The sequence below is a fragment of the Periplaneta americana genome, chromosome 14 (genome assembly GCF_040183065.1).
Source record: "Periplaneta americana isolate PAMFEO1 chromosome 14, P.americana_PAMFEO1_priV1, whole genome shotgun sequence".
Taxonomy (NCBI): domain Eukaryota; kingdom Metazoa; phylum Arthropoda; class Insecta; order Blattodea; family Blattidae; genus Periplaneta; species Periplaneta americana.
Window position 1 is genome coordinate 11,790,382 of NC_091130.1, and position 18,176 is coordinate 11,808,557.

General features: G+C 34.9%; 1 protein-coding gene across 2 annotated transcripts in view; it reads left to right on the top strand.

The window, feature by feature from the left end:
* The window catches only part of LOC138713144 (valine--tRNA ligase-like), a 43,929-nt gene extending 26,542 nt beyond the window's left edge, over positions 1–17,387 (top strand). For both annotated transcript variants that reach the window (XM_069844962.1, XM_069844963.1), the window contains exons 13-18: positions 4,672–4,961; positions 9,836–10,045; positions 10,186–10,300; positions 14,593–14,771; positions 16,899–17,048; positions 17,156–17,387. In XM_069844962.1, coding sequence (XP_069701063.1) covers positions 4,672–4,961; positions 9,836–10,045; positions 10,186–10,300; positions 14,593–14,771; positions 16,899–17,048; positions 17,156–17,236 — 1,025 coding nt within the window. In that variant the 3' untranslated portion in view covers positions 17,237–17,387. The remainder of the gene's footprint in view (positions 1–4,671; positions 4,962–9,835; positions 10,046–10,185; positions 10,301–14,592; positions 14,772–16,898; positions 17,049–17,155) is intronic.
* The last annotated feature ends 789 nt before the right edge of the window (positions 17,388–18,176 follow it).

Sequence of the window (18,176 nt, forward strand, 5' to 3'; positions counted from 1 at the left end):
GTGTATATGTCTACAGCCCGATTAGGGAAACATCATGTTCCTGGCATGTCGTGCAAACTGTCCAAGTTATTGCACACAGGGGACACTGAATATGACGTAGTATAAGAGCTACATCAACCCATCATTACATGTGTAAGTGAAGGTATACGTAGAACCATCTTCAAATCTGTGATTAGCTTGAATTCGTTGTAGACTTTCTTTTCTAATATATCTGTGTATGTGTTCCAATTCAGTGTATTATTTATCTTGATACTTAGATATTTTGTGCTTTCACTCTTTGAGTCACGTAATTAATAATAAAAAAATAAAAATAATAAAAACTATACATGGTTAAGTTTTTTTCTTTCACCTTTCTTTTAGCATCCATCCTTGTAACCGAATTATTTATTTATTTATTTATGTATTTGTTTATTTATGTATGTATTTATTTATGTACTTATTTATTTACTAGCCGTACCCGTGCGCTCCGCTGCACCTGTTAGAAATAAATATAAAGTAATTACATAATTAAAATAGGACATTTGATCCAGGGAACATTCGTGTTTGATATAAGGATAAATTGTTTATTATGTTACTTAATTTAAATTGTATTTGCATAATTAAAATGCGATCATTTTGATCCAGAGACCACTCATTTGGTCATAAAAATTATTTTAGGAAATACAGGAAACGAATATACAGAATAGCCTATCAAGTTTTCTGTGCATAAGAAGCTATTTTAATCTTACCTGTCCTCGATTCACTCAGAAGTTACTGTAATAACATTATAGCATTATGTCCATCTAGAGAAACTACACTTTCCAATGGTGAATTAATAATTAATTATACAAATCTGTTAATTTAGCTTCCGATATTACTTCATATAAACACAAAAACATTATCTGTAGGCTATCTTTCATAGCTGTTGCTGTCCAAGGCCCCTTATAGACGAAGTCATTTGTTTTTTAATCATTACACGGCCTTAGATGGAATTATTTTAATTTTAAACTTATTTATCTCATTAAATATCAGTCCTATCAAAATTTTTCAAGGAATAAAACTTATCGGAAATTATTTTTAAAGAAGCTTTTGTTATGTAACATTTTTCACAAAACTCAATAATAAGGGAGATATTTCGATTTATTTAATTCAGGCCCCCTTATAACCTCCCTTTTAAATAATGTATTTTGAATGCCATATAGCCTAAAATCTAAGTTACTTACTTACTTACAAATGGCTTTTAAGGAACCCGAAGTTTCATTGCCGCCCTCACATAAGCCCGCCATCGGTCCCTATCCTGTGCAAGATTAATCCAGTCTCTATCATCATATCCCACCTCCCTCAAATACATTTTAATATTATCCTCCCATCTACGTCTCGGCCTCCCTAAAGGTCTTTTTCCCTCCGGTCTCCCAACTAACACTCTATATGCATTTCTGGATTCGCCCATACGTGCTACATGCCCTGCCTAAAATCTAAGTTACAACGAACTTATTTTATATTCCAATTTTCATCGAAATCCATTCAGCCATTATCGCGTGAAAAGGTAACAAACATACAGACAGACAGACATTCAAAGAAAAATTAAAAAAATGCGATTTTCGGTTTCAGGGTGGTTAATTGTATATGTTAGGAAAATCGAAAATTACCAGAAAAATTTCGGCTACAGATTTATTATTAGTATAGATGTATTTGTTTACTTGTTTACTTATTTATTTATTTGTGTATTTATTTATTTACTTACTTACTTATTTATTTACTTATTTATTTATTTTACAGATGATGATTTACAATTAACAAAGAGGAATTTAAAATTTTGAAATAGTTCCATGTGCTCTAAACAATATTCCAGTCACCTCCCAGTGATTTTCTTCCAGCTATTTGAAGCAAGATTCATAGTGCCTCTTTTTTTCACGATCTACTTTACTCTTTGCATCTCTTTTTTCAAAATGTACTGTTGGTTAATAACAAAACTGATGTTAGAACCTTTGGTACTTCTTCATACATTTCAATATTTTTTTTGAATTTTCGAAGCCATTTGGCAGTGTTACTCCTCACCATGTGATGTCTATTATTTCTTAATAGCTGTCCTTTGGGGCAGAAACTTAGAGCATGAGGGAAAGTTTCATTCTCGTTGCAGCGATGGCAACAGGGATATTAGGTCCTACCTGGAACACTGTGAGCAGGGATAACATTAACAGTTTGAAGGAAGGATTTTGATATCTTAAGGAGAAAACTTATACACTGTATTACTGGTATTTATCTTCGTATTATTATTTGTAGCTCAGTCTTGGAGTAAGTTTAAACCTTCATTAATTTTGTTCACAAAGACTTTGTTGTTTATTGTTATTGTTGGTTGTGTAATAGAAATAATTAAAATCATCAGTACCAGTTGCAGAAGACACAGCCCTGACTACACCCCACCTCTGGCTACTAGCAACAGACATCTATAATGAACACCGATCAAAATACCCCTTATTTCTCGTGAAAAATAACAACTGAATAAACTACAGTGGACTATAGTGGACTTTATCAATCAATCAACCTTCTTAATGTATCCAACTGTTTGCTGACAACATAAAGTCCACTATCCACTGTAGTCTATTCAGTTGTTGTTTTTCACGAGAAATGAGGGGTATTTTGATCAGTGTTTATTATAGATGCCTGTTGCTATAATCTTTTCGCTGTAAGAAAAATCCTAATGTAAACAATAGCACGTGACTGAAGTGAGGCTTCATTGGCCGCTGTTTGGCACCATAGATTCTCAGTACATGTTCCCGCCTACTGTTGTACATTCTGTTCCATGTTAAACATTTCCCGTTACTCGTCAAGTAGGCCTAACCTCACTACTATGCATTCGTTTGCTTAGGAAACATTTACGTTATAATTACTGTAATTAAATTATTTTAAACTTAGGTGTAAGTTCAATCGCTGCCAGACAAAGGAGTTATTCCTTCCAATCGGAGTTGTCAGAACTATCGTCGGCAGGATTTATGACGAGACGGTCGACAACAGCATCAGTTATCCCTTCCAGCTGGAACATGCGGTCTGATTGACTTGCTCTGAATAGATAACGTTGGATTCAACTCACTTAACTTATTTTATACATTTAAGACTATTTGTTTTTCTCCGCTTTTGAGAGGGTTTCCACTCTTATGATTAATAACCACACACACCGAGGATACAGAAGCCATACTTCAGTATCACGTGGTTACGTGAACAACTACGAGCTCAAGTGACGCCAGCTTGTTACAAGAACAGACTACCTCGGTATTACTGTTGGTATTCATCCGCGTTCATAGTACATAACAAAATATAAAAGTAGCTTTTCTTTTATATAGCGTTTTATATATGTGTAAAGTTAAATGTTTCATCGTATGTAACAACTAGAATTCAATGTTTTATTTTCATATAATACAAGATTATGGTTTCCAAATACGAACTATATTTTCCTGCGTCATGTGAGTGTTTCGACTGAGAGCCAATCACGGGTATGATGGCAACGTGCTTATGTTTACATTAGGATTTTTCTTACAGCAAAAACAGTATAGTAGCCAGAGTTGGGGTGTAGTCAATATATACTGCAGGGCTGTGTCTTCTGCAACTGGTACTGATGAGTTTAATTCACTTCTTTTGTGGTTTATGGATGGACAGTATAGAAGAATGTGTTCCAGATCTTCAGTAAAAAGCTGGATACATTAAGAAGATTGATTGATTGATTGATACTTAATGAAATAGAAAAATTGTATTTTGGTTTATGTGTAGCAGTATTGTACATTGTTGGTTGATTTACTTAGAATAAAACTCTTTGTTGTAAGTGAAAAACCAGTTCATTTACGTACGTTTAACCAAAGGTCCCGGGTTCGATACCCGGCCCAGGAACAATTTTTCCCTCGAAATTATTCAAATCAACTTCACAGGGAGTTATACCTGAAAGCTTGATTTGCATAATATACGTCACTGTCCGTTAACAGAAAAACCACATTTTAAGTCACACAGAGTTAGTGTGCACTCAATGTTGGTTGCTTGACGGTTGTCAGCCCACTTTGAGGTCTGTGGATATAGAGGAAAAATTGGATCGGTGTCGGGTAGAGTTCCCGGGTAGCTCAGTGGTAGAGCGTTGGTACGTTTAACCAAAGGTCCCGGGTTCGATACCCGGCCCCGGAACAATTTTTCCCTCGAAATTATTCAAATCAACTTCATAGGGAGTTGTACCTGAAAGCTTATTTGCATAATATACGTCACTGTTCGTTAACAGAAAAACCACAATTTAAGTCACACAGAGTTAGTGTGCACTCAATGTTGGTTGCTTGACGGTTGTCAGCCCACTTTGAGGTCTGTGGATATAGAGGGAAAAATTGGATCGATGTCGGGTAGAGTTTCCGGGTAGCTCAGTGGTAAAGTGTTGGTGCGTTTAACCAAAGGTCCCGGGTTCGATACCCGGCTCCGGAACAATTTTTCCCTCAATTATTCAGTTTATTTCAGTCCTCTCAAAAAAAAAAAAAAAAAAAACTTTTGCACTTCTAACAACAGTTGTAATAACAAATATGTTTCAACTGCTTCACGTTCAATTAATTTACGTGAAAACAGAGATGGTCTGAAGGACATACATGTGCTAATTATGTAACATAGTTTTTGTACAAAGCAACTTCCTTTTTCAAAGCGGAGTACAGACATTGCTGATTGTTGCAGATCACTTCATCAACTTCGACGTGCAGCAGTGTCATTCTAACAGGCTGTTCTGTAACAAAATATGGCAAGCCACCAAGTACACGAAGATGTGTGTCGAAAAAGTGCCATTGTCTTTGGATTACGACTTGGGCAGCTCCCAGAGCCATCTCAGCAAGCTGGACAGATGGATTCTGAGCTGCTTGGCTCGTATGCTATCTGAAGTCCACAGAGGACTGAGTACTGCTGAGTTCCATGTAGCTACTTCAGCTCTGCGAATGTTCCTGTACAACGAATTTTGTGATTTCTACCTGGTAAGAAAAGTTGCTTAACCCCTCCATAATTGAGGACCGTTTTTGCAAAACTTACTAACTGCAAAATTTGCAAAATTGAGATTTTGATGGATTCGTTAACATAAGGCAGGCCTCTGCATGATGTTCAAAGTGTCTTAGTAAAATTGGGTTATTTCTCTTCATTGTAGTGTGTCCAAGTGTGATCGTTTTTTCAAAACTTGCTTTCTGCTATAAGTGAGACATACAGCAAAACTTGCTTACTATAATGTTTTGTCTCTCCTGTAAGATTTAGTTTTTTCAGTTAGCAAGTTTTGCAAAAACGGCCCTCAATTCTGACCAGTTCTATCTTTGCTTTTTAGTTTCTTATACCAACACAAAAAAGATTAGAGGATTTCGATGTGGAAAAAGAAAATGAGCAACCTACAAAACAAAAATTAAGGTCTCTGTTGTACTGGGAATTCTGGGCTGCAGTACATTGTGTTGTCTTATACCTCAAAAGCCTAACTATAACACATCTCCAGAAGACATTTTTCTATACATCTTGATTACACAACTTTTAACACTATATCACTTCGGAATATGTATTACAGTATATGTCTTTCTCGTGTTAAATTCTATCGTACCTGGTTAACATGTTTCGGTCTGTTATTGACCTTCTTCAGAACTGGTTGTTGCTGATCTTGGAGCCTTTTGTTTTGTTTCCTGTGGGAGTGTGTTTGCGTAGTGTAATGTGGAGTCAAAGAGTGTGTGTGTTCTGAAATTCCATCCAAATGAAATTCTCAACACACAACTCAATTTCAGAACACACACACTCTTTGACTCCACATTACACTACACAAACACATCCCCAAAAGAAACAAAACAAAAGGCGCCAAGACCAGCAACAACCAGTTCTGAACAAGGTCAATAACAGACCGAAACATGTTAACCAGGTACAGTAATATTTAACATGAGAAAGACATAATACATATTTCGAAGACACATTTTTCTCTAACAAACTAACCTAAGACCGCAGTGCATTTTTATCTAAAAGAATACATCTATGTGTCTTACCAGACATATTGGAATGTGGGACAAAAACATCAAAATCAGTTCTGTACCACTAAAACTGGGACACCTTAAATCACTGATCTTTGGGTGTTTGTGTTTCACAGCAAGTAGACTGCAATGTGGCAAATGTATTGCTATCACTTGTACAAATATATTGTATGTACAGTGAGGAACATAATAATTGAACGATTCGAGTATTTTCTAAGTCAAAAAATTCCATACTGCGCATGCTCTGACCGAAAGTTTTGATTCATACGATGACAAGATATTCACTTCGCTTTTCTGTTCAAGTTTTAAGGTCTATGCTGAGCAGGAATTAAAATTGTAGCCTCTTATAAACCATGCTACAGATCTTGAAACATTTTCGCTCACTCAACAATTACGTCCCTCATTACAAGGAGACTGTTGTACCTTTAAACACTTTTCACATTTTATTTTATTTTTTTTTTAATTTTGGGAAATGAAATTTTTTAAAATAAAAAAATGCTTGAAATAATTATTGAAGATTCCTTTACAACTTCCTGTATGTATTTTCCTGTTTCACAGATCTATTAAGGATGGAAAAAATAAAATGAAAAGATATGTAATGTGTTGAAAGGTACAACAGGTTCACGTACCTTGGAACATACCCTCTTGTAAGTTGGAACACATGGAATATAGGTGGGAATATAGCTGTAAAAACTGACAATCATATTTAAAATGTATTAGCAATCATAAACAGAGCAGGCTTCTCTGATTGAGATTTTATTTCCTGGAGGAGCAATAACTGCTCCAACAACTTTCTTCAAGGTATCCGTATTAATTTGGGACCTCTTAACTCCAGACTTACTTCGTGACATGACCTTAAAATAAAAGAAAAACAAAAACCGATAGTATCTTGTACCTTGGAACATGTTCCATGTTACAATATGTTTTGTGTTCAAAGGTACAAGAGAGTGCACTTTTAAACAAACATGGCTCCCAAAACCAGAGATTCGAAAAAATCATGGAAATTAAAATATGTTATTACTCACTACATGATAGGAAACACACCGTACTTGAAGGATAGAAACAAAACACCGTACTTGAAGGATAGAAACAAATACAATCTGGTTTTGTGTTAGAAAACATATATCATTGAACGAAATGTTTACTTTTGGTACTAAAAAATTTCTTTTGTCTACGGAACTCACACTTTGCAATAAATCAAACCAGAGCTACTTAGTGGCTTTCTCTACAATCTACTTCAATTTGAGTCCTCTAGGTAGCAGCAAAAATTAAAAAACAAAAAATGTTCAAAGGTACACTATGCTGAGGATACGACAGTCTCCCCTACCTTCATGACACTGTGATTAAGTCGCCAAAACTGTGGTTATTTGTTATAATAAAGATGTTAACTAATACTGAATTCTTGGCAATAAAGCCATTAACTTTCTTGCTATCCAATATTTCTCACACACAAGTTGTGTTTGAGGTCAGAAGTAATAGTACTCACCCAGAGCTCTGAATAGAGGACTATTTTACCTTCGGGATATTGGCATAATAAATGTTTTCTGTGGTGAACTATAGAAAGTGCATCCACGGGGTGATTATGATTCATAGAGAAATTAAGGAATTTAAAAAAAAAATGGGATCACTTTGCAAAAACCTACTCCAAAAACCTACTTTGTACCTTACAAATTCATCTTGAAATTGCTGGGATTTCAACATAGGTTTCTGACATGGAAATCTGAAGCTCTGCTCGTTCAACTAATGATACATTAATATTGATAATGAAAATCAATATCCCGAATTTAAAAGAAAACTTACAAATTAAACCAAACCCTTTAACTCTATTAAATATAGAATATAATCTAAATTTAACAGAAGAAATACTGAAATCAGAAGTAAGCAGTGAAATAATGAAACAATTGTCTTTAGATACAATTAATATTAGGTACCCTCCACAAAACTGGCTTTATTTATACACCGACGGATTCTTGATCTCCAGAGAACAAGGTCCCGGTGCAGGTGTTACGTGCTGTCTCTTCTCACTTTATAGTTCAATTGGATTTGGAACAAGTTTTGATGGTGAAATCGTTGCAATAAGTGAAAGTCTCAGGAATCTTCTATTTCACATCAATAAATTTAAAAATGCAGTTATATTGTCAGACTCCAAAGCAGCTATTCTATCAATAGTCTCTAAACACACACCTTCATCTCAAACAGCAGAAATAACTAAAATGCTCTCTCAATTAATATCGCTCAATAAAAGAATAGTATTCCAATGGATACCATCCCATTGTGGAATCCTGGGAAACGAGAATGCGGATGCTTTAGCAAAGAATGGCAGCACTGCTACTTACAGACCTGTTACTAAATCTACGTATTACTCTGTGAAAAGATTTATTAAATCTACATACTTAGACTTTAACAAACAAAATTTGTTAACACAATCTCAAGGGAAAAAATGGAACTCTTTGCATCATAATCCACAGTTAATTCCCGATTTACCACGAAAATCGTCTGTAGCTGCATTTAGATTGGCAACAGGCCATGATTGTTTAGCCAAACAGTGCATAGAATTGGAATATGTTGTTGTTGTTTTCTAATGCCAGGCGTTTGACAATAAAGTCATTTGACCTCTTGCACTCCAATATTTTTCAAAGATATTATCATGGTCAGCCACTGAAGCACAGATTTTGAGGTGTTCCGAATCCATTTCTTGGTTTGAGTTGCACAATGTGCAGTTAGGGGACTGATATATTCCAATTCTATGCAGGTGTTTGGCCAAACAGTCATGGCCTGTTGCGAATCTAAATGCAGCTACAGACGATTTTCGTGGTAAATCGGGAATTAACTGTGGATTATGATGCAAAGAGTTCCATTTTTTCCCTTGAGATTGTGCTATCAAATTTTGTTTGTTGAAGTCTAAGTATGTAGATTTAATAAATCTTTTCACAGAGTAATATATAGATTTAGTAACAGGTCTGTAAGTAGCAGTGCTGCCCTCCTTTGCTAATGCATCCGCATTCTCGTTTCCCAGATTCCACAATGGGATGGTATCCATTGGAATACAATTCTTTTATTGAGTGATATTAATTGAGAGAGCATTTTAGCTATTTCTGCTGTTTGAGATGAAGGTGTGTGTTTAGAGACTATTGATAGAATAGCTGCTTTGGAGTCTGACAATATAACTGCATTCTTAAATTTATTGATGTGGCATAGAAGATTCCTGAGACTTTCACTTATTGCAATGATTTCTCCATCAAAACTTGTTGCTCCATATCCAAGAGATCTATAAAGTGAGAAGAGACAGCACGTAACACCTGCACCGGCACCTTGTTCCTTGGAGATCAAGAATCCATCAGTGTATAAATTGAAGCCAATTTTGTGGAGGGTACCTAATATTAATTGTCTCTAAAGACAATTGTTTCATTATTTCAGTGTTTACTTCTGATTTCAGTATTACTTGTGTTAAATTTAGATTATATTCTATATTTAATAGAGTTAAAGGGTTTGGTTTAATTTGTAAATTTTCTTTTAAATTCGGGATATTGATTTTCTGTTTTAATTCTTGAGCAATGGATATGAAACTTTTTTGAGTTTTCAATCTACAAAGAGGACTGTATGAATGCCAATTGTTACCTGGTAATCTGATAAGTTTTTCATATTGAATCAGTGCTTTTTCTTCAATATGAAAAACTTCTCAGATTACCAGGTAAAAATGTTTGAACATGTCTGGGAAAGTTTTTGTACATTTCCAGGTCATTTGGTTTCTTTTGTACAGTATATATTTTTTTTAGGAAAGAAAAGAAAATAGGGGATGTGAACATGTTGATATGCACTCTCATACAGGCTGCAATAAAGTTGTTGATGTGTTGCAGGAAACCACAAAGCTGGTACTTAAAAAACCAGAGTCAGAGGCTGCTGTTGCAACGTGCAGGACTCTCCTGTGTTGTATGGATACTGCTCTGCATGCCTTGAGTCCATTTATGCCCTTCCTGACTGAGGAATTGTACCACCATCTTCCTCGTCCCAAAGAGCACCACTTCAGTGAAAGCATTATGGTGGCGCCATACCCCATGCCTCAGCAGGTTTGATTTCTTGTTTTATGGGGGGGGGGGAAATGGGCCAATTTAATGAGATGAAACTCAATTTGTATTTTGTCTCAATTTGAAAGCTGAAACATCAGCCCTATATATTATTGTAAGAATACCATACTGTTTTTTTTCAGTGGGAACAGTGGAATGACGAAGAATTGGAAAAAGAATTGGAGCTTATAACGAACGTGATCTCTGCTATTAGAAGACTGAGAACAAAGTACAATGTTGATAAAGCTAGATCCCAAGGTAAAGAAGACAAGTGACTGAGGCATTCTCTGGAACAAGAACTTACTTACTTACTGGCTTTTAAGGAACCCGGAGGATCATTGCCGCCCTCACATAAGCCCGCCATTGGTCCCTATCCTGAGCAAGATTAATCCATTCTCTATCATCATATCCCACCTCCCTCAAATCCATTTTAATATTATCTTCCCATCTACGTCTCGGCCTCCCTAAAGGTCTTTTTCCCTCCAGCCTCCCAACTAACACTCTATATGCATTTCTGGATTCGCCCATATGTGCTACATGCCCTGCCCATCTCAAACGTCTGGATTTAATGTTCCTAATTATGTCAGGTGAAGAATACAATGCGTGCAGTTCTGTGTTGTGTAACTTTCTCCATTCTCCTGTAACTTCATCCCTCTTAGCCCCGGATATTTTCCTAAGCACCTTATTCTCAAACACTCTTAATCTCTGTTCCTCTCTCAAAGTGAGAGTCCAAGTTTCACAACCATACAAAACAACAGGTAATATAACTGTTTTATAAATTCTGACTTTCAGATTTTTCGACAGCAGACTGGATGATAAAAGTTTCTCAACCGAATAATAACAGGAATTTCCCATATTTATTCTGTGTTTAATTTCCTCCCGAGTGTCATTTATATTCGTTACTGTTGCTCCCAGATATTTAAACTTCTCCACCTCTTCAAAAGATAAATTTCCAATTTTTATATTTCCATTTCGTACAATATTCTCGTCACGAGACATAATCATATACTTTGTCTTTTCGGGATTTACTTCCAAACAAACAAGAACTTAAGTATAAAATATTGAATTTTAGATACAGAGCATCAAACATTTTAGATCTCGTGTAACAGCATTACGCAGAACGACATTCAAATGTTTTTAGAGGGCGCTGTGTTTATTGGAGAGAAATAATATTTTGTTAGAGTTAGTGGGGTTTAAAAAGAGCGCGTCAGCTACTATGGTTGTTTGCGCTCTTATCTAAAATCCTTCACAAAACAGAAACACAACACAATAATCAGAATGCTTCAATCAATCAATCTTCTTAATGTATCCAGCTGTTTGTTGACAACATAAAGTCCACTATAGTCCACTGTAGTCTATTCAGTTGTTTTTCACGAGAAATGAGGGGTATTTTGATCGGTGTTCATTATAGATGCCTGTTGCTGTCCCTCTCGTGGGTACTCACCTTGTCGTGGTGAGGGGGCTTAAACTTGTTGTTTAAGCTAACAAGTAACAAAGAAGTACCCACATAAGCTGCATTAACACCAACGCAGTCCCACTATATTTTTCACTGCTTATGATTCATAGTCCCTCAGTGTAAAATTTTCCGGAAGTAAAATAGTCCCTCAATCAGAATGCTCAAAAGAACTAAAAAGCATTGTCATGGTTAAAACGAGGTACAGGTATTTTGTTAGAAGGAAGAAGAGTTATTAAGGATTCAATATATGTTTGAAACAGAGAAATGTTCGTTAAGTTGTTATTCCAGGGAATGCCTCAATTGACGATGTAAATATTAATTTAATATTTGTGTCTCCAGATATGGACATTTAGATCATGTTATACTCTACTAGTGTGCCAATTCGAATTTAATTTCTGGGTTAAAAGCACTGGAAGGTGTAAGTAATTATGTTAGTATGTCAGTGTTGAATTTCTTGTTTGAGGATGGGTGATGTTTCATTCCCACACTAAAATTTAACTCTTCTGTCATATTTTGTCTATAATTTTGTCGTAACATGCAATAAATTCTATCAGATGTCTTTATCATAAATAATAAATTCTTTATTCTTAAGCTATATTTATGTTATCCTTATCGATTAGCTTTTAATTAACTTAACCTGGTTTATATATTGGTAATATTAAAACAATCGAAAACATTATGAGAATGAAGGAGCAGCTGAAAAGTTTTGCACATGAGTTCATAACTTCTGAAAGAGAAGCCATGATGGGTTTTAGTATACAGTTATGTTAAGTGGCATGAATCCAACTGGATGGCAGTGCATAAATATGGATTTATGTACTGACAATATGTTAGTGTACTTAGAACATTGTATCATTGAGTTTGTTACTATATCACCTACAGATATTTGATAGCATTTAATAAATGTTGTCCACACCTGTGGAGTAATGGTTAGCGCGTCTGGCCACGAAACCAGGTGGCCCGGGTTCGATTCCCGGTTGGGGCAAGTTATCTGGTTGAGGTTTTTTTTCCGGGGTTTTCCCTCAACCCAAATATGTGCAAATGCTGGGTAACTTTAGGTGCTGGACCCCGGACTCATTTCACTGGCATTATCACCTTCATGTCATTCAGACACTAAATAACCTCAGATGTTGATAAAGCATCATAAAATAACCTACTAAAATAAAATAAAAAATTAATAAATGTTCCTGGTGATGATTTTGTGGTCGTATTTACTATAAAGAGCTGTGATCTTGATAAACTTTATGTAAAGAATGCAGCTTGCTTAGAAAAACATGTTATGGTAAATCACATTCATGAACAATAATTTATCAGTCTATTAATCAAAGATATCTGGGTAATTCAGGTATATTTGTTGTATTTTGGGCTACTGTCACCAAACTACACCTCATCATAACAGTGTGCGATCATACGCTTCAAGACCTGGAAGAAAATGCTGAAGTAGATGTCCTTTCACATCCTCCTTACAGTCCAGACTGACACCATTTAAATTTCAGTTACTTTCAACACTGAACTCAAAGGAAGGCTGATGTGAAGAACTGACTGAAAGAAGAAACAGCAGCAGATTTCTTCACAAATGATGGAGAAATTAGGTATTAACAAAAGTTTATGGATAGTAGGCCTATCAGTAATGATAATTCTAATTATATTGAAAAATAAATAAATAATTTTACAAATAATAGTCTGAATTTGTTTTCTTTCTTCTTACTTCATCCCAATACCTCAAACTATTTAAGAATTATGAGCTAATGTGCAATTTTCTTCAGCTGACGGTCATATAATCCAAGTAATATGTGAATTACTTCGGAAATAGATGTATATCATGTACTTTCCAGTAGATATTTTGTTAATCATAATGATAATGTTCGATTAGTAAATGCAGTAGTACTTATAATATGTTCGGAGTATGTATGATAAGAACTTTCTTGTGTTAAATTTTAACGTATCTTGTTAACATGTTTCGACCTATTTTGGGTCATCTTCAGAACTGGTCGTTGTTGGTCTTGGTGCCTCTTGTTTCTTGTGTGGGTGCGTTCGTAGTGTAGAGTCAAAGAGTGTATGTGTTTTGAAATTGAATTGTGTGTTGAGAATATTGTTGGGGTGTGTTTTCGTGTGTCTGTATATTTCATATTGTTCTAGTGTGTTTAGTTTCTGGCTTTTTGGTTGGATGTCCAGTATTTCCATGTCTATGTTGATGTCTCTGTAGGTGTGGTTGGAATTTGTGATGTGTTCTGCATATCTGGAGGTGTTTTGTAATTTTGTTATGGCTGTGATGTGTTCTCTGTAACGTGTTTGAAATGATCTGCCTGTCTGTCCTATGTAGAAGTTGTTGCAGGTGTTACATTTGAGTTTGTATACGCCTTTGTGGTTGTATTTTGTTTGTTTGTGTTGTTTGTGTGTTGAGATGTTTTTGTAGAGTGTTATTTCTTCTGTATGCAATGTTATAATTTAATTTCTTGAATGAGGTTGCAATTTTATGTGTGTTTTTGTTTTCGTATGTTAGTGTAATGTATTTTTTGTGTTCTTGTGTTTTTGTTGTATTCTTCTGTTTTTTTGTGATTATGTTTTGTCTTACGTATTATGTTTATTATGTTGGGGTTGTATCCGTTTCTTTGTGCTATGTATTTGAGTGTGTTTAGTTCTTCGTTGTAATCCTGTTGGTTCATTGTTCTTACCATACATATTCCGAAGTGATACAGTGTTAAAAATTGTGTAATCAAGATGTAAATATAATAATAACAGTGTTTATTTGTTCACTTGTTACGAACAGACACATAAACACACTTATTATATTTACTCTTTGACATTAAGAAATGAAAAATAATAAAAATCAGTTCCCATTAACCCCAGCATTCCTATTCATCCCATTTATAAATGTAGCTTGATTGGGAAATCTTGCAGGCTGAATGCAAATGGATCTTAGTTAATCATATCTGGAGACAAGAAAAGGTAACTAGATTGTGTTTATGAGTCAGAAAAAAAGCAATCTTTATTCATTTAACAAGTTGATTAATCTTTAAATATTGTTATTGTGATTTTTTTTTTTTTTATAATTATAGCTTCATTTCATTCTCTTGTCCAATTTATCTTGCAGTTCACATTGTAACACCATCACCATCTGAAAGAGAGGTGTACAATGAACACCTTGCAATTGTGAAGATGTTGGCAGGATGTCAGAGGTTTGAGATAGAAGCTGAAGCTTCTTCCAAACTCAGGGACTGTTCCGTGACAGAAGCTCTGGGTTCTAATGGTTCTGTACATCTTGTTATGAAGGTATTTGAATACTAATTGAATTTTCTGTGGGTTATATGTGTACCACATGACTTGTAATGGAAAATTAGGGTGTAAACAATTAATATTGCTGTATAGTTCTAATTTTCACTGTCATTGTTATCAATATGAAGACGTGTTTCAATCACAAAAACTGTGTGTAGGTATGTATGACATTGCTTACAGTGAGCTGGTATACAAAACCAGGGAAATTGGCCAGTAATGCATGATGGTGAGAGGAATATTTTGATAGAATGCGAATTTAATTAGCTTCATACATATAAGCTTATTATTCATCCCAAAAGTTTATTTTATTTAGTTTACATTTAATTATATATTATGAATACGAAGAAAACTCACAGCTATCTACTTGTTAACCCTTTATATGGAAATTAAGATTTTGCTGTATGTAATTGGGTCATTTGCAGAATTTGTATAACAAATGATGTCCATCAATTCTTACCCTTCCCATTATTGTATTTATAACGATACAGTTATAAATTCCTAACAGTGAGTAGTTTCAATACTAATGTAGTAAACGTCACAAGAATTATTTCCTTCATGTGAAATATTTCACGAGAATAAAATAAAATTCTCATACTGACAGCTAAAATGCAGTGTCCATACTAGTTAAGTTTTTAAAATGGAGCATGATTACGTCCAGATAAAGGTTTGTTTAATAATGTAATTGAGAAAAAAATTAAAGAAACATTTGGTATTATCAAAACTTCTCCATTTATGTCTGAGTTTATATTTCCTTAAATATGATTACATAATTACTCTCGTCCAGTAAGTCAGTCAGGTCTGTTACACCATTCTGTTCCTATGGATACGTTGAAAAAGAAATCCCACAGATGTCAGCATAAGCCAAGATGATGCACAAAGACCCATTTAGATTGTACTGCTATGTTCACCCATTTTGATTTGGCGAGTTTGTGTGTCAAACTGTTGCTTTGTGTTTTAGTCTAAGCGTGCATTTGTACTCTGTCAGATCTGTTTGTGTTGTGTTTTCCACAAATAACAACATAAAAACTCAAGATAAAGAGGACATAATAGTACACATGTCCAGTAGTTAAGTTGCTATTTTAAAGATTTTTTAAGCAAAAACATTTTAGGTTCGCACATGCTTGTTTGCTTTGTCAAGTCTATTACCTGTCAGATCTGTTACTCCGTCATGTCTGTTACATCATTCAAAACAGTGCTGTAAAGCAAGGTGAGTGTACAGTGGCTGTTTACTATGGCAGAGACATTGCACTATATTAAACTTCATCTTATGATGTTGGATGACGTATATACGTCCATTGATGTGACATATTAATGAATATTTAAATACTTATATAGTCACAATCATGCCATGTATGAAAGAAAAACCTCACAACCTCGAGCAGGATTCGAACCTGCGACTTCCTGTACTCCTGTCAGGCGCTCTACCAACTGAGCTATCGAGTTCGTTTCACGCCAAAGGCTTGAAATTCTCCTCTCATACTGGCGATTCTGTTATAGAGTACTGTCCATAGCATCTGATCTAGTCAGCACTGCTTATGGGTTGAAAGAAACATTGAAATGTAAACTTCATCTTACGATGTTGGATGACGTGTATACGTCCGTTGATGTGATTGGCATGATTGTGACTATATAAGTATTTAAATATTCAGCACTATATTAATACATGCAGAATATGCACTAAATAGTACTTTAATTTTGACGTTCTCAATCGTCCATTTGTTTACAATTTTTGCAAATGACCCATGTATGTATTGTTTTTGTAACATGTAAGTTTGTGATGGATGCACCATTAGGCAAAATATGGTTAGAACGTCGTTTTTCATGTCGCCAGATTCAGGTTCTGGTTAGGCAAAGTGAAGTTGTGGGGTTTCTGGTGGACTGTTGAAACAAAGTTCTTCTGTTTTGCTGCTATCATTAATTACCACTTATTACCACAGCTGTTGCCACCACCATCATTCATGTGATACAGCCTGGACAACATCTAAGATAGCAACGTGATCTACATTTTCAGTGCTTTACAGCTAAAGGAAAATTTACGAGCCCTTGAAATGAGAGTAAAGAGAACTGGACGAGAAGTTCTTGAGATGCATTTTATGGCATGTATGCATCGGTTTTCTCCTGCAGGAGAACTTGAATGCTTCTGAGGAGGATGCACAGGCATGCAAGAAGGAACAGAAGTTGCAGAAGGAACTGGCAAAGCTCACCAAGATCACAACTGCTAGCGGCTACAAAAGCAAGGCACCACCCCATGTGCAAGAGGCTCACTTGCTTAAGGTGAGGCATCACAATAACCAGATTAAAATTATGTATTTAATCAAATATTTCAAGTTTCAGGATTTTGTGGTCTTCAGTAATTTATTTTGTTTCTTCTCTCTCCACAGATCCAGGGCTTGGAAAATGAACTGAGACAGGTTCGAAAACACAGAGAAACACTGAGAAAATTAATGAATATAGATTCATGATGAACTTATGTAAATAAAGTTTCCTTTTTTATAGTCGGCCATGTTTAACTTACACAACTGTAATCTGTTGCTACTTTTGTGTTTTGTGTTAGTGGAAACTTTTCTCAGGTTACTTCCCTTTGAATTAAAGACTGACAGTATGTAAAGTGAATTTCTTGCTTATTTTTATTATTAATCGTTTCTACACCAAATACATCATTAGCTGAACGGTTTTCTGTGCCAAAGACCTGGATTCAAACATCACTGACTCTAGTTTGTGATGTACAAAGATTGTTGGGACAGGTTTGAAGAGGTACGTACGTTTTTACTAACATTATTTTACAGTTTTTCAATCATCATCATCATCATCATCATCATCATCATCATCATCATCATCATCATCATCATCATCATCATCATCATCATCACCACCACCCTGATTTTTATGTTTTAAAGTATTTTTTCCTTGCTTTGCAATTAGAATATTATTATTATTATTATTATTATTATTATTATTATTATTATTATTATTATTATTATTATTATTATTATTTATTCTGGTGAAGTTAAGGCCATTAGGCCTTCTCTTCCTCCTAGCCATGTCTGCTGATTCCGAATATGTGCAGTCCTTCGTGATTGTATTGTATTATATTTATTAACATTCCATGGTATTCATACATGCTTACAACTAGAATATGGAACAAGTCAAAAAACTTAATACTGTTATGAAGTCTTAATTTATAGTCACAGTCTAGATGAAATATATACAGACGAGATTTACAATATAGTCTACTAGTACAACACTTAGTTTTAGTATCAATTTCATGAAGTGTTATTGAATGTTATGAATTCACCTACAGAATAGAAGGCGTGAGAAATTAGGTACTTCTTTAATTTGGCCCTAAATAATCCTATGTTTTGAGTTTCATTTTTTTTATTGGTAGGGAGGCTATTAAAAAAT